This window comes from Periophthalmus magnuspinnatus, chromosome 22 (assembly GCF_009829125.3).
Source record: "Periophthalmus magnuspinnatus isolate fPerMag1 chromosome 22, fPerMag1.2.pri, whole genome shotgun sequence".
NCBI classification, from domain to species: Eukaryota; Metazoa; Chordata; class Actinopteri; order Gobiiformes; family Gobiidae; genus Periophthalmus; species Periophthalmus magnuspinnatus.
In genome coordinates, this window is record NC_047147.1 from 11,584,786 (window position 1) to 11,612,757 (window position 27,972).

The following is a 27,972-nucleotide window of genomic DNA, read 5'->3' on the forward strand; positions in this document are numbered from 1 at the left end:
TGGCCCAAATCACAGACAAATTACAACAAATGGAGATGATTATCTTCATAAGGTCATTAGCTCTAAAGGTCAGGGTTTGCATACATAGATTACAGACAGTATTTTTACGTTTAGATTAGTTCAAATGATGAGTCCAGATCCCACAGCCTGTGAAGGTGAAAAACAGTTTAAGATGGACAGTCATGTGTTAAAATGACCTTATGGTTTAACTATAGTTTGATTTTGTGGGATACAATTGTGCATTAAATGATTTTATTTCACACTTCATAAACATGATCTATCTGTGTTGCCAGACACAAGGTGTTCAAATCAAATTTTGCTCGTACTGATGGCAATTATAATGTAGATTTTACAAAAACATTGGACATGATGGTCAATCTCAATGGGTTTATCTCAGGATGATTATCCAATCAGGAAGAAAAATGTGTCTTACAGCTAAATCCAGTTGGTTAAGACTTAAAATGAGTCATCACAACCTAAAGCCCAAGACCTGCAACCAATCATTCATCAGTTCCTGCTAAACTTTTTTTGGCTTAGAAAATACTGATGTTTTTTGCGTTTGATTGCCTGAAAAAATGTTGATTTTATTAACAAGAAATATTACTACATTAATCACATAGCTTCATAAAAAAAAAAAAAAAAAAAAAAAGATTAAAAGGCAACACAGAAAATGCACCTTAGATTTTTTTTGTCTTTGTTATTCTGCTTCTCCTACGGTTCTCTCCACCTAACTCTCCCCTTGCAGGTAGCTCCGTGCGGATCAGCAAATTAATTTTGTGAGAATACATTAGCATTAGCCTCCTTTGGCGCTGCAGCGTGTGTGTGTGTGCACGCGTGTGTGTGCGTGTGTAGGGGTGTGTGTGTGCGGGGGTGTGTGTGCATGTGTGTGTGCATGCCCAGACAAGATATCAAGGTGATAACAAGTGTGAATGTTGCACCACAGGGGGTGATTATAATTAGAACTCATTTTGGTTTTAGTGCACACAAACACACAGGCCTGTTTCCTTTGACTCAGCTAATTCTGCATTTCTAATATGTTTGACGGGAGGTGTGTTACTATGAAATGGGTTCATGACATGACCTAGTGTTTTCTTGGTTCAGCAGAATATTAAATAATTTAAAGGAAAGGATGAAATCAGTTTATATCTTCAATGTTTCACATTTTTTATTTCATCAAAATGCAAACGATTACATGAGCTGCACAGTCAGCTTTTTCTAAATGCTAAATTTTCTTTTGGAACACCTTTCGAACGTTTGTCTTTTCTTGAAATTACATTGAAGAATTTAAAGGTGTATTATATAACTTAACAGCGACCTCTTGTCTCGATGGAATAGTTTGATTCTTCAGAATGTTCAGTGCAGCATCAAACTTGTCTATCTTGAGTGAACCAAGCACGTCAGATCTGCGGAGAGGTGAGCCTACTGACAGTAAGTAAGTATGAGTGTTTCTTTAGCATTTCAAAACTCAGATGCTTAATGCCTATGATGTCTGTGATGCTTAATGCCATACTGTGGAACATTCCAGGCTTGTAATAACATGCCACATGGAGATAAGCAGCTCACCCCCGACCAGAAACTGGTGTGAATACTTATATTCACACCAGTTATCCTGCTATAAGTGCATGAAACCAGCCTCAAGGTGGTTCAAATAAGTGGTGAAGAGCGGCACAACAGGAAAAGATTGAGAATAAGAGAAAGTGGAGGTGAAATGGAAGAGTCGGAGTGATGGAGAGAGTGAAAAAAAGAGTATGCTGGAAGCAAGGAGGGCGAATGTGTTTATGTCTTTCTTTTTAAATAATCAGAAGTCCTCAAGATGTCAGCTAGAAACAGAATGTTGAATTGGTCCACAAATTTGTCATTTTAATCTCACGGCTTCGAGATCTTTCAACTGACGACAACTGTGGATGTGTGTTTGAATATTTGCTACCACTTTCAAATGGCAGTGTACAAAGATATTTTACTTCTTGTCCTGACAGAGGCGACATTGAACTTTCATGTGTAATTGTGGAGATATAAAACTGGAGCAAACATCTGCAGTTTCACAGTGTAATAACAAACTCTACCATAGAATTCTCACCCTCCATTTAACTCAGTCGCAAAGTATAGAGAATGTATAATGTCACAATGTCACTGAAGCTATAACCTGGAGGAAAGGGGGATGCAGAGGATGATGTATCAGACGGACAGTAAGAACGATGCAGAAGAGGAGAGCAGAGTAAGTGATGGATGGGGTAATGACAGTTGTGATGGAGGAGAGGAAGGAGGGTTAGTGGTCTGGGGAGGGGGTGCAGGTGGAGGTACAGTAGATGCATCATTGTGCTGACAATGGACTCCAGTGTGTGGTTAGTTATTGTGTGTTTCTGCCTCGGTTGTATGTATGAGTTTGGTCAAGGCTGAAGATAAAGTGCATTGCAAATTTCCAACAATATTACAATTTTACTTGCACTGTGTATTGTATGAGACTATGAGTATGAATATGAGAGTAACTTATCTGTCCCAGGATGTTCACAGTGCATTGAATAACCCTCCAAAGGACCACAGATAAAGAAGACCTCTAATGTATTACTGGGACACAGCAGGAGAACACAAAGTTACATAGAAAAACAAATGAACAAACTGAATACTTTGCAGTGTGTTTGCTCATACGCTCATAGGCTTATTCCAGACAATTAGAACTATGCCCTGACAATATAAAGCATATACAAATGGTTTATAATATGTGTACAAGTATAACAATTATGCTGGAGTAAAAAAAAAAAAAAAAAAATGTATGTCAGCTCTGTTGTAACACTATCTACTACTATCTAATTCACATTACATTTTTCTTAAGTACTTTCTGAGGACTTTTCTTCCACTGAACAGGCCTGACAAGCACCTCGAGGTCCCTGACAGAGTAAAAGAACTGTGACCTCGCGACAGGGTCTTCCAAAAGTTGAGTTCATGATTTTTGGAGGACGGTGAACTTTGCTTTTCTCTCCTTGTTCACTCTGTCCACGCATCCGCTTGTCTGGATGACTGCACGCCTCCTCCATCTCAACCTTGACAGAAGTGAGACAGAGCTCTTCCTTGACAAATGTTGTCCTATGTGGAAACTCTATCAGCGCTGACAGCACCATGGGGACATCTGCTTGGACTAGCAAGAATTTCACTTTGGATTCCAGACAACTGCTCGGAAATAGGTTTATACATCATGTGTGCAGCATTTTCTCTTGTTAAAGCAGGTTTTTGTGTGTGGAGTAATCAAAAACTATATGGGATGTAGTAAATCCCTCTATCAACTTCTGATGGTAAGTTTGTCTGCTTGTTACTAACTTGATTCGAGTAAGTAACTGCTAATAAAGACTGACTGGAAAGTAGCCGAACCATCTTGCAATTTGAGGACTTCAGAGACCGGCCTCCTGCTGGTGCCCAGAGTCAGGACTAAACATGGGGAATCAGTGTTTCAGTTTTATGCAGCTAAAACCTGGAACAGTCTTCCTGAAGATGTGAGACAGGCCTCTACTTTGACAATGTATAAATCCAGACTTAAAACTGTTTTGGTTAGCTGTGACTGAAAGGTTTTTATTCTGCATTCTTCTCTTTTAATGTTAATTTTATGATGATTCTGTTTTTTCCCTTATTGCCTAACTCACTGAACTGCTATCTCTGTTGTTAGTGTGCCTTGTACTTTAACAATTTATACACTCACTCCTCCATTACTGGTACAAATTTCATAAATCCAGCCTTTACCCTCTTATTTTCCATATATCTGCCACGATTTGCATTATCAATAGCTTTACAAGTGGAAAATGTGAACGACAACCTGCTCTTTCACGCTACCGCAAACATTTCTATGAGGTTGTATGCATCCAGTGTCAAGAGTGTTTTCAACCTGAGAAGTAGCACATAGAGAGAGAGACAGAGAGGCCAAAGTAACATTGTGTTGGTGAATATTCCTCCATCCTACAGTCCAATTACCTCACCAGTGATATCCATTTTGGCCAACAGCATGCCGTTTGCACGTTTTCTAATCAGAGCCACTTGAGCTGATAACAGGGCGCGCGGCAAGACATACCTCCCCTCTGTGACTGCTCTCTCCCCTCGCTCTTCACTCTTTCTCTCCTCTCTCTCACTTTTTATCTCTCTCTCCCCTGCTTCCTCTTCTCCCTCTCTCCCCACTGTGTCTCTCCCTTCACTTTTTCATTCTTTCCTTACTCTCAACTCCCTCTTGCCTCTCCTTTCACACTCTATCTGTTCTCTCCCTACCCCTCCTTCCTCTCTCGTTGTTCCACATCCTTCTCTCTTTTTATCTCCTCTCTCTTTTACTGTCTTACTCCTTGATCTTTCCTTTCTCTCTCCCTCTGCTCTCCTCTCTCTGGTCTTTTATAACTCCTGTCTTTCTCTCTTCTTCTCACTCCTCATTCTCTATTCTCTCTCTCTTTGCCCCTCTGTTCCCTTCCCTCTATCCCTTCTCTACATTACTTCCGCCTCTCCTGTTTTCTCTCCTCTCTCTCCTTTTTCTGCATCTCTTATTTTATCCCCCCCTTACTTCTCTCTATCCCTCTCATCACTCTCCCCTTTTGTTCTCTCTCCCTTCCCCTGTTCCCATCTCTCTTTATTCTGTCCCACTCCATCTCTTCCTCCTCCGTCTTCTCCCTGTACGTCTCTCTCCACCACCTCCCTCCCCTTCCTTTCTTCCTCTCTCCTCTCTGAGTCCCTCTTGCTCCCTCCGGGTACAAAGTGGTGAAATGACATCCCTGGCTCACACAGGACTCAACTGGGCGTGTGAAAAACTCATTTCTTCAGGAACACCTCATATTCCTCTCCAAGCTTCCCCACGAGCCTCTTGACCTTGATCACGCGGCTGTCAGGGGGGAGAAAAAATACCCCTCCCCAGGGTTCTCATTTAGGCTCCATCCACAACAGGCTTTTTTATTTCTTTTTTGTCAGAGATTTAAAAGAGATTGAAGAACAGATATCAAACACAATACCTTCCGCTAAAGGAATACTTGCTCAATTAAAGCCCTGTGTATCAATTAATGCACTCAACATTAAGATAAGGTAATGATTATTATAGGAAGAAAGTGTGACTCACCCATATCGTCAGTCAAATGAAGCTCATTGAGGCAGTTATAGGGCCAAATTAAGAGCCGGGTTCCGTATTTGGAAAGTAACACCTCTTCCCGTTTGCACCACTTGTTTAGCGGGGTGCTGGAACTTATCAAACCTGTTGCTAATGCTAACGAGGCCACCTCAGAGAAAGACGGTGCCAGATTTGTCTGTTATTAATGTTCATATCTTGATTTACGGACACAATAGCAAAATAAAAATACCAGGATCATGTAGAACGTGTTGATATGAACATTTTCAGGCCAAAATGACGAGGCTCACTGCAGGAGTTACAGAGAGAGCGGTGACCATTTTTCAAAGTAAAATTAATTGGAGCCAGATCAAAACACTTCCTATTTGGAACACTGTGGCTAGCTCATCAGTTATGTCCATTTATATATACAGCTTATGGTTGCAACGCACAGTTCAAGGACAGCAGGAAAAAGGGAAAAATGCAATCAAAGAAAAATGACTATTAACTATTAAAATAATTAAACTATACCATTTTTGTATATAAAACCTATTATGTATACAGAAAAGTACTAGAGAACAGTGGCTTCATAAGTGAAAAAGCAACTTAAACTAGTCACTCAAATAACTCTATGCACACATGCTTTCTGTTTTCTGCTATGGTCCATTATAAATCCTTATGATCCAAATAAATCATTTGGTTGATTATGACCCCAATGATCGATTCATTGACTAAAAAACCAAAGGCGTCCTGCCCAATTCTTAAAAATGTTATTTTTCACATGAATCACAGTGACTGCGGTGCCTGGTGTTGGAAATATACACTGTCCAGGTTGTTTTGCATTGGTCTAGACATTCAAGGTTCCTCTCTCTCAGCTTACACTCAACAGTACATTTGATCTCCGGAGCTTTTAGCTGGACTGATGGAGCATTATGATTCATGCACTCTAGTCTGTCAGAACAATTGAAACTAGTCTTAGCTTTGACATGAGTAACAAGTGAATTTTCAAAGTGCATTTATAAATTCAATTCAACCTGTAACTTCATGTTCTTACACTGCACAGGTGTCATTGTATTTGTTGGATTACTTACAAATGTGGTATCTTGAATGCTTTGGCACATTTTTTTTTTTCTTTTTTACACCAAAAATTGTCGTGAGGACTATTTTACAATGTAAGCAAGTGTTTCTATTTGACAAGGAAAGTTACTGACTGGCTGTTTTGCAAGAATTTAAGTAAAAAAAAAAGAACATAGAAATAAAATAATTGTAAGTCCACATTTTCAACAACACACAATTATGAATGCATTTTGAAAAATAAGAAAACAATATTACAAAAAGATGGAAGTGATAGAAAAGCAGCTCTGTTGGTGTAGTAGAGTGGCTCATAATGGTCTGAATATGGCAGAGGGAGCGGCCACAGAGCTGCTGAGGGGCCTATCAAACAGACAGAGACAAATGGTCGGAGCAGAGGACAATACTGCCTCGAGCACATAGGGGGCAGTGTCACTCTGTCAGAGCTCTGCAGATAGATGGGAGAGGAAGACCGCCAGCTGGAGTAGAATGCTCAGAGGAGTGAGTGAATAAAAAGAGACCATTCTTATTTACATGGAAAAAGGCATCCTAACGTTTAAGAAATGTGACGTTATTATGAATTAAATGAACGTAAAGAATATTAACATTAAGCATAGTAAGAAGACAAAAACAAATATGTGTAATCCCTCCAGGAGTGGTCTATGGTAGAAAGGGTTTCCTTGATAATTATCATTTTTGGCCTTTTAAATGACTGATGTATGTATACATTTTTCAAAAGCAAGACCCAGAAGTTCTCGAAAGTATTGTTTTTAATTGTCATGTCTACCTTTGACATCTCTTCTACCACAAAATGTATTGTTTGAATCTTTGTATTATCAGCCTTCATTACATTGTTGAGCTTCCTAAATGATCTTTCTCATTACACAACACTTGCAGTCATCCTTATAGAGCCGTACAAACTGGATCTGATTTTAGGTTCATACGCAGAAAAAAATAAATTAAAAAAATCATTACAATCCCATTTAGCAGTTGCCACAATGGCCGACTGAATTCCATGTTTAGTGAGTGTTTGTATGTGTGTGGGTGAGCTCTCTGAGGCATCCACAGACAGTATTCTGAAAAAATCAAGTTGTTTTACAAAGAAAAAACAATTTTAAAAGCAACATAATCAAAACTTCAACCCCCGAAAAACACCTGTCTGTAGCTTATGCTGATTACAATTTGCAAATAACTTGTTCTGGGTATGTTTACAATTGAAGCCAAGTTAAAACAATAGAAACTGATTTAAAAGAAATGTAAGGTGGAAAGAGTGAACATTCTGAACAAAATGGACTTCAAAAAACTGATTAACTAGTGTCAACAGCACACAAAGTAAACTCCACCACAGCACACTGAACTTGTGAAAGCAACAACATCCCATTCGTTAATACTTAGCAGTTCTATTTTGATGCCATGATGACAATAACAGACATTTACAGCGCCCTGCCTTTCCCTTTGTTTCCTTCTTCCAACTGGTGCAGTGACGTCACAGTGACTCTTATAGCTTACATATTGTTAAAGGGCCTATATTTCCACTATTTTCTATTCTGTTATAATGTTGTTTCCTCATCAAAAACATAACTGAAGTTTTGTTTTGTTTCATTCACACATTTAACACACAAATACTGCATATTTAGGCTGAGGTCCTTCTGTTCCACCTTCCATGATCACGTGGTAATACAGGAAATGGTAATACAAAAAGTGCTCCATACACATTCACTAGAATCATCTGCATGATCTGAGCCCTGGAATTGCCAATCACTACTGAACAAAAGGTTGAAACAGAACATTATGATCTTTGGAGGTGTAGACAGACTAACAATAAAGGCTTACTCAAATGTGTGAATGAACAAAACACAACTCTGGGTATGTGTTTGACGAGGTAACAACATTATAACATGACCCTAAGTTCACATAAATCCATTTTGTGTAATATAAGACCTTTCATGTACTTAGATACAGGGAATTATGATGATTTCTTTGAACTATATGTCCAAGTACGGAGGCTATTCATCATTCATCCTTGGTGTTTCAGACCACGTAAGCTTAAAGTGGTGGTTCATTAGTTATTATATGAATTTATATGTTCTACGTGTACACAAAATGGATGTATCTTCTTGGTCCTTGCTCTGACCATCTGTCTCCACACCTGTCCCCATCCACTGTTGTTCTAATTTACCATCGCCCTCCACCCAAACTAAAAAGCATGTAATGTATTTGACTCCAGCTGTCTTTGTTGTTCTTCATACATACATATATTTAAAGGTGCATATGCTCACAGGCCTGGAGCACGTATCAGATGTTGAGAGGGATCTAATGGAGAATCTCCATAACACAGATGTCCCAACAGCTGATCTCATTCAATCTGACTGTCAGCAGAAGCCTACGTGTGGTTCTGTGTCTCTGGGCTTTGTGAGGAAGTACATGGGGCAAGGCATTAAGCAGGTGGCATACACTGAACCAGAAAAAATAAAAAAATACACAATGTACCTTTGATGAAATAACAAGCACCAAAAATTAACTAATGTGTAATGAGTGACAAAGAAAATAATTGTTAAAGGACAACTATTTATTTATAGTGTTCTGGTGTAAGGAAACATGCTAAATTTCTTCTGGTTGTTTATTTTCTGACTACAAGGGCCACTGTAGGCTGTAGCCCATGTCGAAAAACATGAGTAAAACAGCAACAGTCCCAACTCACTAAAACCAGTCTCCAAAACAGACCAGTAACTCACGAAAAAAACCTTTGCATCAACTTGTCAGCATAGCAACCAACGTACAATGTCACATACAAAAGTAGTTACATTAACAGCAACATATAAACAAGAACAACAAAAGGTGCCAACTGTGAACTAAACACAAAATATCAGATCATTACATCCATAGACGGTATATATTAAATGGACATAACTAACCTGCTAGCCTCTGTGTTATTAGGTAGTGATCATGGGTGTGATTCTGGCTCCAATTCACTTTACATAAGAAAACTTTCACCCCTCTCTCTGTAATTGCTGCTATCAGGCTTGTCATTTTGTTCTTGAAATGTTCGTATTAACCCGCTCTACATGATTTTTAGTTTGCTATTGTGTCCGTAAATCAAGATATGAATGTTAATAAAAGACAAATCAGCTGCGTTCGCTGTTGGAATTTCAAATATGAAACTCGGCTCCAAATTTGCCCCTATAACTGCGGGCCTCGATGAGCTTCATTTGACTGGAGCTGAACGATATGGGTGACACACTGAGTTAGTACTTGTTTCTACAGTCTATGAATACATACATATAGTGCAATAAATGTCCCAATTTAGTTTAACTGTTTTCTTGGAATACCAAAGTGTGGACAAAATATTTTAGATTTAGCATGTGACCAAATTGTAAAAAAAACAAAACAAAAAATCAATATTTAACTTGATAAAAAAATGCCAGGGTTCAAAGCTAAAGTGAAAACCCTGCAGATTGTTGTTGCCTAGGCTGTGTTTGTTCTTTGTGAAACTGTCACTAAAATCATTATGATCCATCCTCTGAGCTCCTGAGGAACAAATGGTAAATAGAGTGTTCATTTAGCAGTCACACGCTAATGGCACTAAACCAGCTAGCTTCGGCGGCTGGTGCCACTGGGAACAATTCAGAATGCAGTGTTATGTTACATGCACACACGCGCTGTTTGACAACCATTGTATACATGAAAATACAATTCACCATCACTGCAAACGCTAACCACATGGGGACAATCTGACTGGCACTGTGGGCGGATTAGGACTGGATAGGTTTCTTTAGGCTGACAGTGATGTGTAAGTACTGCACCGCATCAATGGATTGCAATCAACTCCGGATGGCATTGACATGATGTATCATCAAATAGAGGAAAAGCAGGTGGTTGGAACCTTTTCAAGCTATTATAGGAAACTGAGGGTGATTCATATATAGAGAAAAAAAACAGTTAGTTACCTCATATGACAGACAGACTCCCATACATTTACAGGGACTTCACTAATTGGATCGAAGGTTAAAAGAAACATAGTATGCAAAAATTACGTTTGGGAGCTTTCATTTACACTCTCAAAGCTGTATTTTGAGTGATTCATGCATGTTTCAGTCATCCTTATTCTCCGGCAATCAAGACGCCATTGCTCCAAAATTTACTATGAAAATTGCTTAGTTCTCCTGTTTTCTTAAACAATAATACATGCCTGATTCATCTGCGTCACAAAAAATTCCACTGCTCGCTACCGTGATCTGTATTTGACTACAGTATGACTCTGAGGTGTGAGTGAGTGTTGCTGGTGGTCGTAGGGGCCAATGGCACAGATTGGCAGACTCGCTTCTGTCAGTCTGCCTCCTGTTACAAAGTTGTTTTAGATCAATATTGCAATTTAAAACAAAAATATTAACTAATCTCTCTTCCATGGTCACTATAGCAGACAAAGGCGTTATATATTCTTTAATGACAACAATATTAGAATCTTAGTATGCCTGTGCACCTACTTTACTTAGAGTTAGCGTTAGTGGGGAAGTGAGGTACTTAGATAAAGAAGAGAACAATGCAAACTCCTTAAAGTCAGGAACTCAAACCCCTGGCCCACCACAATTACATTAATGCATTTATATAAAAACACATCTAGCACTTCTACATTAAGAGTTGTCATTGAGGTTTTGTAGTTTCATGTTTCATTGGGTTAGTCTTCGTCCTTCATGTGATGGACAGGGATTAGAGAGATCAGTCTCAGATGAGAGAGTCTGATGACATTACACCAGTATATGTGTGTGTGTGTGTGTGCACATGTGAATGCCACTGTGTCCTCGGGGACAATTACATGGTGAAATGTAATGGACTCTCTTTGTCTTACTCTGTCCTGAGGTAGGGCTTTGGTTATCTCACCGTACATCACAAACCACGCTGAAGGTAATGCATGAGTACAAATTAAGCAGGGAAACAAGAATAATGTAGATCAATAGATACAATTTGAGTTATTATAAACTTAGTGAAGATGATCTTTCCATAGTAAATCGAAGATGTTTTTTTTTTTTTGTTCAAATCCTGACAACTTTACAAATTAGATCTGTTTAGCCCCAGTGCAGAATTGTTAAAGCAGCTTTTTGAGGAAGCCCTGCACTGTCTGTATTTCTAAAGCAATTTCATCAATGGCAAACCCAGACGAGGCACTGGTGCATTGTAAACAGTCTAAGAGTCATTAGCATAAACTCGTCCTTGCGAAGAATTACAGTGTTTGGAATGAGTAAGGAAAGAGAGACATTTGTTTGTACCACAGCTAACAATTCTACCTATAGTTCTGCTTCTAAAAACTGCATAAATTATAGCGTCAACCACATTACGTGCCAACAGTGATCAAATTGTTTTCTTGGCTGTACTTGCGGTTTTAGACTGGGATGAGAGTGTGACAATTTAAAATAAAAATGTCAAAACTCAGTGACAACATGTATGCTCGGCTCAATAAACAAACCATGAAAAACTCATTTAGATTTTGAACCTAAGAAAGTTTTGAGACAAAGACGATGAGCGGCTATAGAGAGATAAGTGCTAAAAGATTGGCCTGCAGATTGGACACAGGAGAGCTAGTGAAGATTAAATCAGGGGACAAGGTGAGAGGGTATCAGACGGTAACAGCACTATTAAACAGCGAGAAGTGAGTGAAAACAGGCCAACAGCACCCCCACGATTGAATTGGAGGACAAGATCGAGGGGTGTCAAATGGCATTATTAAAGACAGATAAATACTGATGGATGGCCCAGATAGCTTTACACAATGGGTAAATAGATAGGCAATGGGGCAGCCAGTGAAGTGGGAGATAGGGAGGGAAAGGGTTGAGGGTCAGTGGGGATACAGTGAACAGGGGGTGAATGAAAAGATGGCAGGAGAAAAGAAGAAATGAGAAAATGACAGACCAACCAGTAAAAAGTGGAGCAAAAATGAGTAGAAAATGGGGTTGGAAAGGTGCGAATTGAAGGGCGATATAAAGGACAGAAGACCAGGAGAGCGTATAGGAAAAAAACTGGGAGAAGTGAATCACACGTTGTTCAATCGTGGACAAAAGCATCAAATGTATTTTGAAAAATATGATAGATGTGAATGACATTGTAATCCTTAACTTTCAGATTTAGAAAGATCTAGCCACTGGAGACCATAGGATTTAGCAGAAAACTAACACAAAAACTGTTACAAGGACTGACACTTACAAGCGCTGGACCTGATTTTTCTGTCTTAAAGACATTAATTCATTTTAAACTTTATGCAGTGGCCTAAATCTATTCCTCACTTACATTATGCATTCCAAGGACCCTCATTACTCACTGCGATGAGTTAATAAGCTCATTTCACAACTTTTGTAGACCAAAGTGGAGTTTAGCTGTTCCGGTAATGCAAACAACAACTAGCATGTTAAAAGTAAACTTCCTGATTCTCAGACAATAAAATGCTTTATAATTAGATGCACATAATACACAGTGCACTTATTTTGACCTCAAGAGCTGCTTATACAGTATATGGGGAAAAACACATTTTTTCAGGTATTGTATTGTGTGTGATCGTGTTATAGTAAAAAATAATACAATATATAATAAAATTTTCAAACACTGTATGGGTGTACATTACAGCAAAATGTAGGGCAGTTTAACATGAAGGGGTGTAGAAGTCAAAATTAGAAATTCATAGAAAGGATAGCTAAAATAGCTCTGTAATAAAGTCTGCTTTATGGGGTGAAGACGGAACGTGTCCTTGTACTGGATTCGCTGAATTAGGAGTGGCTCTTAGACCTCATTACCCCATTTCAGAAAATAGGAGAATGGGCTATTTTAAATAGCCTGTGGAAGCTTTCTCATATTTCATGTGTAAATAATCGCCGGTGTATGGACGCCAGTCTAAATGGACAAGGGTGATCTACTTATTTCAATGACATCACTTAATATGAAATCTATTATTACATAGTGCATACAATTTTAGTTCACTACTCCAATTTACAAATATTAGTGTAATATCTCACATATTCTAAGACGTGTGTAATCCCTCAGTTGTCCACTTATGTTCCATCACAAAAGAAAATGAAATTCTGTCAAATGGAAAAGTTTTTTAGAACTGAAGAAGCCACTTGGAAGAAGTTAATGGTGAGTGACACATACTCACTCTTGAAAAATGTTATCCAGTTTACAGAATACATTTTGTTTTTTACAATTATCCTAACAATTTTTTTATTTTTTATCTTTTTATTTTTTTACACGCAGCACTTTTGTGATTGATTATTTAAAAATGTGCTCACTTTATATCTTCAGAGACCCACAAATTGCATAGCTTTTGTACTTTCAACATCTTAAGCAAGAATTGTTCCCCAGCTTATTTCTCCTTTTCAGTCTGGTGTGTTACATCTTCATTTTGTCCCTGCAGATTCCTTACCTCTTCGATTACCTCTAAACAAACACACATATGTATTCAGTGCAGGATCACAGCACTGGGACCACTGCTCACTGCCTAATCGCCCTACTGTGGTGAGTGAGTGTAGACAAAATGAATGGTTGAGTTTTCATTCTCCAGCATCTTGGGCCAGATGGGACATGCTAGCTTTTAGGACAAGATCACATTCATGAGACACAAACTACTAAATAAGGCCCAATCTCAATTCTCTTTTGTACCCCTTCCCCTTAGCCCTAGCCTTACCCCTTGCGACAATGCGAAACATGCATGTTACCTTCTTATAACTGTCAGTAAAGTTCTTATTGATGACATTTGAGAGTTTATTTCACCAGCACATGTCCTTTTTTCCTGAAACTCCTCCTACCCGTCAATTTGAAGTGAGCATTTGTTCTGTTAGAAGGAGTATACAGCCCTTTGCCTTACCCCTCACTGCTGAAGAGAACTGGAATACCTCTTTTTCTCCTGTGAACGCACAAAATGAAGGGGAAGGGTTAAGAGGTTAAGGGTTAAGAATTGGGATGGAGTCTAAGTCTTCCATTGGTGCACCCATCATATTCTTTAGCTACTTGAATAGTACAGAATAAATATATTGTAAGGTGGACTATAGTTTCACTTGGCCTCACACAGGTCTAGCTCTGATAAACAGACTGTGCCCAGGGTGGAGTGTGGGAATAGATTCATGGTCCTGTGTATTTATATTTGTACAGTACAGAGGAGGAACTGAATGGATTTGTATTTCCACGACTATATGTCACCAAAGTGTCCATCCATCCATCCAGTTTTTTTTTTTTGCACTGAATGTGGTGGAAGGCATAGATTTCTTAAATGTTCTAATGGATGTAGCTTATGAACTTTACAGTTGCTATTGCGAAAACCTACCTAATACCTTGTAAACTTGGATTAATTCACCAACCTTATAAAATTCAAAAGGTGTCTCATTACCTATGATGTATTCACATGATTTGTTCAGAGGAAAAATATGATGCAGGAGCATGTTGGATGTGTCCAGTCCGTCCCTCAGGACAGTGACATAGATATGCAGCCAACTGTTAAACACCAGTATCCTTGGCTCTTTACATAAAGCCTCGATACTTTTATCTGGGGACGATCTGTGATCGAGAAGTAGCTCCTCACCATCTGTGTGTTATTGGACATGTGAAGGCTGTAGAGGTCCCTAGGCAGCAATTCAAAGACAGGAACTTTGCCATAGAGAAATGTTAGAAATGTTCATTATTACTTGGATTTGCACTTTCTATTCTGTAATAATTGTCTCGTAGGGAGTAGAAAAGTTCTGTGGTTGCTATAGTACAAAACATGTACACTGCCAGGCAAAAGATTGGAAGAACTTTTTCATTTATTTTTCTTCCTTGTATCATTATAATAAATAAATAAATATATGTGTGTGTGCGTGTGTGTGTGTGTACACACACACCCCCACACCCCCATACGCACACACCCACACCCACACACACACACATATATATATATATATATATATATATATATATATATATATATATATATATATATATATATATATATATATATATATATATATATATATATATATATATATATATATATATATATATATATATATATTCAGCTTTTCCTGGATACATTTAACTGCAAAGTTAGATGGATGAATAATTGGTTGTATATTGTACACAACTTTAATGCGCAAAAGAAAAGGTTGTAAGCTAAATGATTTGTTTTCCTATAGATCGAGGTCAGAATAACTTTAACCTGCCAGTGAATTCAACTTTCCAGCCCGGTGGCTTTAGAGTCACCTTAAAACCTTCCCCAGACTTCCCTCGATTCATCTGACATTTATATTGATTGAATGAATCAGGCCTTCCAGAGCTGACTGACTTCAAGGCGATGTATTACTCAACCTGTTTCATTTCTGAGGGATACAAAATCAAATATCTCATTTCCTTTTCATGAGGTTGGTTTAGAATGAGGCAAGTTTGATATTTAAGGCAATTCATGAAATAACCTTGCTCTGTGTTGGGTTGGGCCTACAAATAGTGACCAGCATAGTTAAAATAAAGACACACTAAACACACTGTCAGTCTGCAATACTGTGATGTTGGGAATGGTGAGCCACCTAATATCTTCACAACAAGATTTTTTCACTCAAGTTTCCTATGTTTTTCCCTCCCACAAAATGGGAAACCACTACCACTGAACAATGATTGTATTTCAACAGTCTTGTTTTAGATAATAGTTTGTCCATACTTGAGCACACATTGCATTAGGAATCCTTACCTGATCTACCTGCAGGTAAACCTCTTATTTATGTCTCTTATCTCTGTAGGTGTGCCTTATATAACCACTTCCACTCACCCATGGTAGAAGGCAGATTAAGGATTTGTCATTTTTGCCAGAGGGGTTAACACAGACACACATGGAGGGGACAAGCACATGGATTGACAGGAATGAGTCACAAATTAATCCTGCAATATGGGCACAAACACTGAACAAGAATTTGGACAGAAGAATGTCTAGACGAGCTTGGAAGTTGCCAAAAAGCAATATTAAAAATAACAAAAATTGAAAGACCTTTGTTGCAACACATTATTGTTCATATTGCAAGTTGCATCATTTGATTTGCTCCACTAATCTAGGGCACAGAACAGTTTGGTTTGAACCCAAATATGATATTGATAGGCTTTTTTCGGGTTCACTTCAGAGTGCTTGGTTTAGTTGACAATACTGCAGTGGAATGTAACAAGCTGAATTGGCACATCAATACATCCTAGAGAAGGCCAGAAGGGGTGGTTTTGATCATGAAATAATTACAAAGTGTTTACCTCGTATATTTGGCATTGCAATTGGTATTGTTGCAATCAGCCGTGGTATCAATTTGTGAGTAAAAACCTACAAAACAACTCCACTTTGCACAATAATGAAGTTTTACGGCTTTCCTGGATCCCACAGACAGAACAGTAGAAATCACAAAGACATGTGTTCACAACTATTGCTACAGCAGCATGTTGAATCAGCTGTACTCATCATTGGATGTGAAGATGATTCATGAGTGCGTCGCCTCTCGCCTCTGCCCTCCTCCTCTCCATCACTCTCCTCTGGCAGGGAGGCAAGGCTACTGAGCCACTGCAATAAACAAAGCCCCAGTAACGCACAAGCACGCGGTTATTAATGTGCATGATAATGAGGTTGTTGATGGATGGTCACAACAGGGCCTGCTCTGTTTGTTTGTGGTTACCGTATGCATGCTTTAATATGTTAGGTATAATAGGTGCACTAACGGCTTCATTCATCAAGCCAATCATTATGGTGCAACAGTGGGGAGCTGTGGGCCGAGCGGGTTTGTTATCTCTGTAGCAAATAATGGCCCTGCTTAGTGGTTATGTGGCTATAGTCATATCAAACATTTATTATATGTCTTTATTTATGATGTTCTCATTCATTATTCAAGATATTTCATTATATTTGCACCCCTTCCCCACAGTGCATGCTTCTAGCCTGAGTCCAGCTGATGTATCTGTATGTGACAACTGTGTTAATATCAGTGCATCTCCATCACCTCCCTTTGTTAGTGTTTTTTTCCCTGTGTATAATTCCGTTAGTACATGGTTACAAACATAGACTGTATAAGAAAGTAGACTAAGGGAGTGTGGTGTCTTCCATAGTGTTAGCTTGGTGAGGTTGAAAGTTACAGAGGTGAATTTGGAGCCGAGTTTTATATTTGGAATTCTGACTGCGAATATCATAGCATCTAAAGAGCCAATCCAAGCAAGGATAATGAAGTTAACGCCTCTTCCTGCCCACATCGCTGGTTTAGCAGGGAGTGGGCCCTTAGCAATGCTGTCAATCAAAGCTGTTGCTAACGCTACCTGGAGCGACTTCTGGGAAAGGAGGCGCCTGATTTGTCTGTTATTAATCTTTTTATCTTGGTTTATGGGCGCAATAGTGACATAAAAATACCAGGATCAAGAAGAGCAGGTTAATAGGAACATTTTAAGACCAAAATTAGTCTGACAGCAGCAGTTACCGAGATAGGGGTGACAGTTTTTCAATGCAAAGTGAATTGGAGCCAGAGTTGATGGAGTTTTAAGAGCAACCTTACTCACTTCCTATTTGGAATATGGCGGCTAGCAGGTTAGCTATGTCCAGTTATATATACAGTCTATGGTTACGGATAATATATGCTTTTGAGGGCATCTTTGCAGTTGAAATGAGAAAAAAGAAACCCAAAACATTGCATTGCGTGTTCCACAAATCTATCTAACAAAGATAAGTTTTATGTGGACAAGTGAACATACAAACTTGTTTCCCTGTTGGGCCTCTGCTCTCCCCCTCATCTCCGGGCACCATTATCTGTTAAGCAGATAATTTACTGTCTGCAGATGGTCCAGGCTGCTGTCAGGATGCGAGTATGTCTGGGTGTCAGAGAATGTCAAGGTTATTTCAGTCAATTCCAACTAAAATGCAAGTCATCCTGTACTTGGACATCCGTGACAGTGCCTTGTGTGGCAGCCAGCAATTATTTTAAAATACACAAAAAATACACAGCTTGCCTCGGTTCTGCAGCTTAAGACATTTTAAAATTGGAGTATATTTATTCGTGCAACTATGTAAATAAAGTAACGGCAAAAAAGCGCTGAATAACATTACTATCTATATACAATATTAATGTAAAATAGTACATTGACTTCCTCCTCATTTACATGTTTTTTTTATAGGCTAAATGATTGATTGATCAACAAAAATGGAGAGTGTTGTCCAAAACCATCTATTTGCTGTTTGCAGTGGTTTCAGATGGGACTAAATGTGGGACTGAATGTGAAAAAAACACAAACAAAACAAAGCAAAACCTTAGATAATGAATTTAGAACAAGGGGCATAAATGCTGCCTAACACTTTGAATGCTTGTCTCAAAAGGTCAGACTGCTGGAGAGTTGTTGTATTGCATGATATTGTTTTGTACTGCAGTTGTGATTATATGTGCGTTTACAGTGCACATTTAAATATAGCCTAGAGAGTATAACATTTTAAACAAACATAACAGTGGAATATGAACTGCTCGACAAATACAATAAACTCACCTTTTGAGATGAATAAGTAGAGCTATTATTTTTGTGACTTCATTTGACGGAGGGAAGATATTTCAACTATGACTTTGTTGACAACATGAAAAGATAGTGATTTAATGCTTATACTGTCAACAAAAAAATCACATTTGAAGAGTACTTGAAAAGGTCCTCACAGTGATTTACCTTTACCTGTAGCACAGCTCAATCTGTCAGTCTGTCGCTCAGAGGAGTAGTCACCCACCCGAGACACCCCCCATCGATGGGTGCTCTCTGGACACCCGCCTCCTGCCGCTGCTGTACTCTTGTGCCTCTCTCATGTGCCACTATGATCAAAAAGTGACAGCGATCCCCCGTGGCAGAGAAAACCAACACGCTGGGTCAGAAATTCCCCAGTGAAAGGCAGTAGGTGCGACAGTGTACATTGACGTGTTTGTATTAGGACAACATGTGGTGATGGTGACAGCTCGAAAAGAGACATAAAAGGATTCAAGCTCAGAGGATGTCAGCCAAACAGACAGAGGTGGACATGGGGAAGTGGATACAGAATGGACTTGTTTACTGCACTGTGGATCAGCTTTGCTTTCAGCATCTTTCGATATAATTTTTTGCCATTTTCCAATTTTGTTTGATAGGACAGAACATAATTACTAAATGGGTGAGAGCAAGTGGGAGGAGACAAAACAGTTGGAGGTTGAAAATGAAGTCATGATATAGACTCTAGTGTTCCTATCTGATAGTTCTACCACGAAGCGACAGCATTTCAAACTTGTATTTTCATTATTATGTGTGCACTTAGAAACCCACTATTATTTTTTACTTTTTTCAAGGCTGATGCAATACCATCCATCCATTTTCTTCCACTTATTCGGGGCTGGATTATTCGTGGGGGCAGCAGTCTAAGCAGGGACTCCAAGACTTCCCTCACCCCACACACATCCTCCAGCTCCTCCGGTGGGACCCCAAGGCCTTCCCAGGTCAGCCGAGAGACATAGACCCTCCAGCGTGTCCTGGCTCTTACCCGGGACCTCCTCCCGGTGGGACATGCCCAGTACACCTTCCTAGGGAGGCGTCCAGGAGGCATCCTGAACAGATGCCCGAGCCACCTCGGCCATCTGTTCCTCTCGACGTGGAGAAACAGAGACTCTACTCCGAGCTCCTCCAGTGTGACCGAGCTCCTAACCCTATCTCTAAGGGAGTGCCTAGCCACCCTGCGGAGGAAACTCAGTGTGGCCGCTTGTATCCATGAGCTTGTCCTTTCGGCCAGTACCCAACGCTCAGGTTTGCAGTCGAGTGTGAAACGGCTGGGATGAGAATCAGCTCCTCCAAATCCAAGGTCATGGTTCTCGACTGAAAAAAGGTGGCTTGCCCTCTCCGGGTGGATGGTGAGTCCTTGCCTCAAGCGGAGGAGTTCAAGTATCTCAGGGTCTTGTTCATGAGTGAGCTTTTGGGTAATGATGTGATATTGATCGTTTAGAATCCAGAGAAACCATTGTCTGAAAAGCTCTGCCGATATTTTCAAAAAAGTATAAAAAAATTGTATAATATAAACAGTCCTTTTTTTACCACAAACATATAAGAGAGTTGTGTAGTCAGGTTTTGCGCAGCTATCTTTTTGCACTGAACTATTCAAATAAAGTATATATATATATATATATATATTCCAGGCCAAAATAAAATATCAGCTTCTGCACAAGATGTAAGGCTAATAGCCGATATATCGACCTGATATATGATTCTGTCTCCAGTTCTGAGCCACACAATGGTACACAGTGTGGTTGCTTTTATAAATTCAACATGAACCTTATTTCCCAAATGGTTACCACTTCACAATGGAGCCATCTTTTATGTTGTGAATATTTTATGTCTTTGCCCTTGACCATCAAAGCCACGCATGTCCCCAAATGACCCTGGTGTTTAGCGGTAAGTCATTTCTATACTTGTTGCTTTCAAGTTTCCAATGAAAGACAAAGCTAAAATAAAATTATGCTGTGACTTTTTTTCTTTAAAAGGAAGCAATCGAATGCATGTCTTTTCACTCAAAGCATCTACAATAAAAACAATAATATGTGATATCACTTTACATGTAACACTTGAGTCTGATGCTAGTCCTAAAAATAAAAGAATCTAATTGTGTCTGTGGACTGTTCCAGTCTGTGCTCTCCCTCTCACCTCCAAAAGCATTATACACCATTAGACAGCAATTACTGAGAAGCAGATGTTTGTGTGAAAACCAAACTACAGCCGTGCACAATACAGAGTCCCAAATCTAAATTTAAGGACAACCGCCTTTGATGAGTGTAAAAAACTAGTTGAACATTTTTTGCAAGAATGTTTATTTCTTTGACATATTTCTTTGTGCATTTCACACCATAACCTTGTATTCAACGTTCGATGTTCGATTCATATCGATTCGATGTTCATAAAGGCCAAAGAGTTGAAGTAGTAGTTTTACTACTTTCCACAAGGCTTTTTACACCTGAAGCCAGGATCAAATATCTTATCATTTTTATTGAGTGACCTCTGCTGCTCTGTGCGGCTGTTGACACAAACTTTTCAAAAAATGCTTTTGTCAGAGGTTGAGTTGACTTTTCAGCTTTCGTTTGTCCTTGGAGATATTCTCAGAGGTTTCTACTCATGAGACTGGTCTGTGTTGAGTCCAAAGTACAACTAGTTCAGCTGTCATACCACTAGTTTAAAGCGTTTATGGGGTTAGGTCCAGTTTATGTCTAAATTTTGAGTGAAACAGACATGCTGATTCAGGTTGGAAAATGTTCAAAAGTTGGAGAGCAAAGACAAATCAGAGGATACTATAAAATAATGACACCTTTCAAAGTTAATCTAAGTTTTCCAAAGTCAAAATGAAGTTCTGGTGCTGATGGTGCATTCACACTTGCACAACACCATTTCAAAATTGGAACTCGACTGGGACTAAACTTGGAGCTAAACCTAAACTAAACCAGGGCTAAATCAACACTAGAACAGGACCAAACAAGGTCTACATCAGGACTAAACCAGGCTCAAAACAGGACCAACAAAAATGAACTCACTATAACAGTCCAAATGGTTCACTTGAATTGTTCATTGAGAAAAGTTTAATCTCAAGTCCATGATATAAACTTTAAAACAACAGACTGAGGCTAAGATTTGAGTCAGACCAATTGAACTAGTGGCTTAACTCAAGTACTCAATTAATCTCTGCTTTAGAGAGCCTTCAACTTCTCTCAGTTTCAACTTTTGTCATAAATGCTTCACACAGTCTGGAACATGGAGGACTTTATCAGGACAAAAGCTCATTATGTTGCCCAGCGTGTTGTTGTCATCACCTGCCTCTCCTCCCGCACAGATGAAAGCCGGAAAAATCCTTAAATAGACAGACTGTGTAATTGCATTAGGATGATTTTCATTATGATATAAGTTCTATATATAGGCTCAAGTGTCCCTATGTAGGATTCTTGACCTTGATTATTTTGTCAAAGATGTTAATTATTATTGTTAAAAATGTCAAACCGTCTCTTAAAAACGCATTAGCCAAAAGATGAATGGTTGTCCTTCTTCAATACTTTACGAAGATATGAATCTGAGTTCAGATGGGTGTGACTGACAGGTGAATTAGCCAATCAGGGACATGCATCCGTATCAAAACAAATATGACCAACAAGCTTCTGTTTAACACATGCCACTGGCTTTAACAGCAGTACTGGGTTTCATCACGGATGGATGGCTGGATAAGGGCTGCTTTTTGTTGGCCTTTGGTCAATAGGTGAGATGGCGAGTCTTAAAGAACACTCGATCCTGCAGCTAAATGCTCAAGGACAGAGGAACGCTTATAGGTTGCTAAAGCACAAAAACAAAAGGAATGTTTTTGTCCATGTTTTTAAAGGTTACCATTTATATTCAAAACATAATGAATCCTCTGGCCACAAGTTGTTAGTAAAATAAATACTGAATGTGCCAGAGTTAATGCATTTGATAATAAATTGCTAAATAGTGGAAACTACATTACAAAACCCCCGCCAGACTGACCTATATGGAAACTATTGCAAAACACTTTAATTGCATTCAACTGATTGCATTCCAACCAAACTAGAGCACTTCCTATTCAGACAAAGTTATATTACAAAACAAAAAAACAAACAAAAAAATTGCATTCAGGAGTGGTCACGCTGTTTTTTTTAATTTCCCATGCTCAAGGGACATAATGAGGCATAATGAGGACACATGCTTTGGCAGGAATAGAACCAATGACCTCCCAGTTACTGGAACAACGCTGAACCCACTACACCACATCCATTCCCAGAAAGCTAAATCATCTGGTTTACATTATTTAAAGAAGACATATTGTGCTTGTGTCTGCTAGTTATATTACTTGTATCTATGACACCTCATTATGTTAGAATTTTAAAATTCAATATTGACCTAAAACAACTTAATAAAAGAAACAAGGTCGCTGATTTCCACATTACAAAACTGTGGTGCCCAGTGGGGGATGACGTCAAGATAAACATCATCAAAACAAAGAGCCGTGCTGCTGTTGTCACCTCCAATGGATAGCTCCAGATCAGAGTACCAAAATGGCTATGCAACACTGCCAAATCCAACACATATCACCAATTAAGAAAATAAAACTGGTGGCGGTGAAAATGGGAGTTGACTGGCAGAATGGCATCTTGAAAATAAGTGATGAAAGATTGCTTAAACATGCACAAATCACTCCAGCTACATACCAGGCCCATTATAAAAAACAATAAACTTTGAAAACCTTTTTTTTTTTTTTTTTTTTTAAATCAAGGTAATATACATACTTTTACCTGTTTGTCTGATATAGATGAACCACTAGTATTGCACAATATTTTACAATCAAATCTTAATAACACATTGGCTGGCTGCAGTGTTTAACACTACACATTAATACACAAAGGCTGCACATACTTAGATAATAGAATGTTCTCTGCAATAGAAAATCTTGCAAATAGAGGAGTTTTTTAACTAGTTTAGATTAATTCAATTCATTTCATAATTAATTTAATTCCTTTTTGCAAAGCCCAAAATCACAACAATAATTGCCTCTTAGCGCTGAACATGATCATTGATTTAACCAACAGAAAGTAAGAAAATCAACAATGAAACAGACATTGGTCAATAACAGACAAGCAAATTAATCAACGAAAACAGACAAATGGATAACTGTCCCAGAACATCTTCTCTCCTTAGACCCTCCTTCTTGGCAAGGAAAAACTCAAAAACCCAGTGGTAAAAAGAGAAATCTCGAGGAGAATCACAGTGAAGGAGAAATCCACTCCCATGGACAAGCAGGCTGCAGATGTGTCCAGGAGAAATGCCCATCCATTTGCAGACAGAGTTCAAGTCTGTAGGGCCAGAGTCACTAAACTAAGGGACAGAAAGGCTTATTCACAGTAGGGTAGAGGTCATCCTAGCTGAGTATTGGGTCATCCAGCCAGGGGAGGGAAGGGAGGGTCCACGGAACAGGATAAGGGTGATGGAACAAGATTCTTTCCTATACTAATTCTCCTGAAGTTGTTTACTATTACGGTTACAATCACAAATATTTGTCAGAAAAACATCACAATTAGATGTTTTCAGAAAATGTGCAGGCCTAACCACTTCTGTATTATATTACTAAGAAGAAACAAAAACACTCACTACATAAGAGAACGATTTGCCTGCACAAAAGTGAATGACAAGAATGCCTGTGGTAATATGACAGGCAACAAAAGCATTTGAAAGTTTGATGTTAGACTGACAGACCAGCTCAGCCGACTCAAGTTTCTCCTCAACACTGACTTCAGCTCTGTACTGCTGGTTTCATGACGTTTGCATCACTTCCTTTGTCATTTCTTGTGTGGCTTTTATCTGACAGACAGATTCAGGGACCAGATGGACCAGTCTGGGTGAAAGATGGCGTAAAATGTAATCCCCTCACTTTCAATCATTACTTTGTCATTAGCAACCGAGCTCTCACTGCAACTCAAACGATACTGATTACAATTTGCAGCCTTATAATTGTTAAGCAGACAAAATATTCTTCTCAAGGACAAACCCTGATAAGTAATTTTGCCCAAACACTCGCATAATGTTAATAATTAGTGAACTATTTTGAGCCTATCCATAGCGCGTTGGGATTTGACGGAGTGATTATATGCGGGTGAAGTCATGCATTGTGGATCTCGCGCAGAACTGACTTTGTTGCAGAGAAAAAGGTGACGAGGTTTAATTATAGCCGCTGGCAATACATTTTTGCAATTGTTGCTAGAAAACCAAGTAGTGTGTCCCTCCATCCCAATTTATCAGGGCACAACCGCACAATGCGAAAGTGCCTCATTACGACAACGGTGGATTGATACGGTTGTTGTAGAAACGTAAACAGAATGACAAGATGAGTCAAAAAATGATACGTTACAGGTACATTTATCTGGAACATTAGCAACATCTAGGTTTGTAACTTAAACCCACTGCGTATAACTACTGTCTTATGGATTTGCTTTGTTCAAATATAACTCTATAACTATAAAGTATTCATCACTAGTCGCTACATTTATGTTTGCCTATAGTCTACACACTTCTATCTGTTAAATCGCCTGTCATCTTTGTAATCCACTTGACAAATAGTACACAAGGTAATAGATTGTGTTTTGCAGCAGACACAAAATGAGATTTCCTTAAAAAAATGTGTCATATAATTATTGAGTGACATCAGTGTTCAATCTGTCAACGCGAGGCCTTAAACACTCAAATCACTCCACCGGTGTTTATTATGAAAACAGCTGAAGTTACCCCTGGTTTACTAAATATAATGTTTGCAAAGTTAAGTTTTCATTTCATATATATTGTGATTTTGCCAACTGTTACTGTTACAATTTGCTAAAACTGCGCAGAGGTTGTAAAGGTAATAGACACATGTGAGGGACTAATAGTAAGACACAGGCGCAGGCAGGTTAATAATGATGTTGTTATACACTGCCTGGCCCCCCAAAAAAGTCGCCACCTGGATTTAACTAAGCAAACAGGTTGGTGTGGCTGCAGTTGATCAGGTCTAGGTTCAGCAACAGTCTGTGCTCAAAGAATGAGGTCAGCTGACACCTGAATATACTGAATGACCAGGTTATTCCATCAGTGGATTTTTTTCTTCCCTGATGGCACGGGCATATTCCAAGATGACAATGCCAGGATTCACTGGGCTCAAATTGTGAAAGAGTGGTTCAGGGAGCATGAGACATCATTTTCACACATGGATTGGCCACCACAGAGTCCAGACCTTAACCCTATTGAGAATCTTTGGGATGTGCTGGAGAAGACTTTGTGCAGCGGTCAGACTCGACCATCATCAATGCAACATCTTGGTGAAAAATTAATGCAACACTGGATGGAAATAAATCTTGTGACATTGCAGAAGCGAAATCGACACAATGCCACATCAAATGGGCGCCGTAATCAAAGCTCAAGGTGGTCCAACGAAATATTAGAGTGTGTGAACTTATTTTGGTGGTGACTTTTTTGTTTTGTTCGGGCAGTATAGATTCTAAAACATTGCATTATTGTATTGTATTTTATTAACGTGTACAAGAAGCAAATAAATGTTCTATTTGAGACAGATGTGAATAGCGTGGTCATAAATGTGTTTTTCAGTGCATATGGCAATAAGGGGAAGAAAATGTACACTCTCCAACCACAAGTGCTATACATGCATTTATTATATCCACCACAACTTCCACTTTGAATGATGAATGAAAGTGTGTGCTGCTCTTTGACACGCATGTAGAAAATAAGATCAATGCTAAAACTAAACTCAAATGCAGTGGATGTATGTGGAGAAGCAGTTTCCATGAACCTAATTAAAATCCAACTGTGATTCTCCAAAAGCACGTCTACTTAAAAGGCCCAGTTTTTATAGAGGGGAACATCTTGATTTATGGACTGGCCATCATTACCCACTCCACAATGTGCTGGTCAGCTACAAGAGCTCGTTCAGCCATAGATTGTTACTGCCACGTTGTTCCTCTGAGAGACACAGGAAATCATCCCTGCCTGCTGCCATCAAACTGCTTAAGTGTGTGCTGTAAAAGTCTCACTGTACAGTTCTTATAATGTTGTAATGTTCTGTTCATACTTCATTGTTGTAAAAATGTATATAAAGATGTAAAGATGGTACCATGCATTTTCAGCAGTCTAAGCAGGGACTCCCAGACTTAAAAAGCCTTAAAAAAAATCTTTAAAAGTAAGTTTATTGTATTTTCATGGGAGGTTTAGTTGATAAAGGCGTATTGTACTTCTTTATGTTACTGTAAATGTTCTTGACATTATAATTTTTGATATTCAGATACTTCTGCCTGCCGGCTGCATGTCTGTAACCAAAAGCACTTCACTTTGGAGATGAATTAATGTAATTCTGATCTGATCTGATTAAATGTCAATAATAAAACTTTTACACAATACAGGACGTGACTATTCTTCATTTGGAAAATTGGAAAAGCACTAGACTAAATTAAATATTAAGTTATGAAGCCAGATGGTGAATAAAGTGAAAGTCAAGGTGAGGTCGAGTAAAATTTGTATTCAACAAACTTAATAATTTTACTATCCAAAAATTAGAGCCAGCTCCAAAATTTAAGTTTAAAATGTTAACGTAGTGCATTTTTACATCTCCAATTAAAATGAGACTGCAGGCTGTACTTAAACCCTGAAGTTTATAGACGACTACTCCTCTTTTCACAGACTAAAACATCAAATCTAGCTTTTACAATTGCTGAATATTTGACCTCACAAGATGAAAACATAGCTATACTTGGCTGTTTATAAACTTGACAATTCTACCCTACAAATGCTCTTTTGTGCAGAAACTCCTATTCACTCTCAAATCTCACATTCTCTAACACCCAGTTTTCATTTTGTGCCCATTTCATTCAGCCGTCGCAGCAGAGACAACATGCTGTTACCATAGCGACCGCCTCCCCTCTTACCTGTGTCGAAAGGCAGTGTTAACCTGACAGGATTTAACAGCCTCAACTCCAAATGTGATTCATTCATTCTTGGCATATAGAACAGAGCTCTACGTGATTAGCATTCTTTCCTATTCGCTTTTGCTAAGAGCGACTCAAAGCATCATTAGGCAGTTTAAAAGGACTGGATCAAATGGGTGCCGATATTAATTAGAATATTCAGATATGGATGACATCACTACAGTCTAAAGGGCATCTATTTGAGGCGCACCCACAGACTGTATAAAGAAGTGGACTCCGTGAGTGTGACGTCAAATGAAGCTCATCGAGGCAAATTCGAGCCAAGTTGCAATATTAGGAATTCCAACAGTGAGTATCATAGCAACCAAAGAGCCAATCCGGAGC

General features: G+C 38.8%; 1 protein-coding gene across 1 annotated transcript in view; it reads left to right on the forward strand.

Moving 5' to 3' along the window:
* The first annotated feature begins 2,158 nt into the window (after positions 1–2,158).
* The window catches only part of LOC117390920 (alcohol dehydrogenase 1-like), a 153,302-nt gene continuing 127,488 nt past the window's right edge, over positions 2,159–27,972 (forward strand). The window contains exon 1 of the mRNA XM_055231281.1: positions 2,159–2,215. Within this exon, the coding sequence (XP_055087256.1) occupies positions 2,159–2,215 (57 nt within the window). The remainder of the gene's footprint in view (positions 2,216–27,972) is intronic.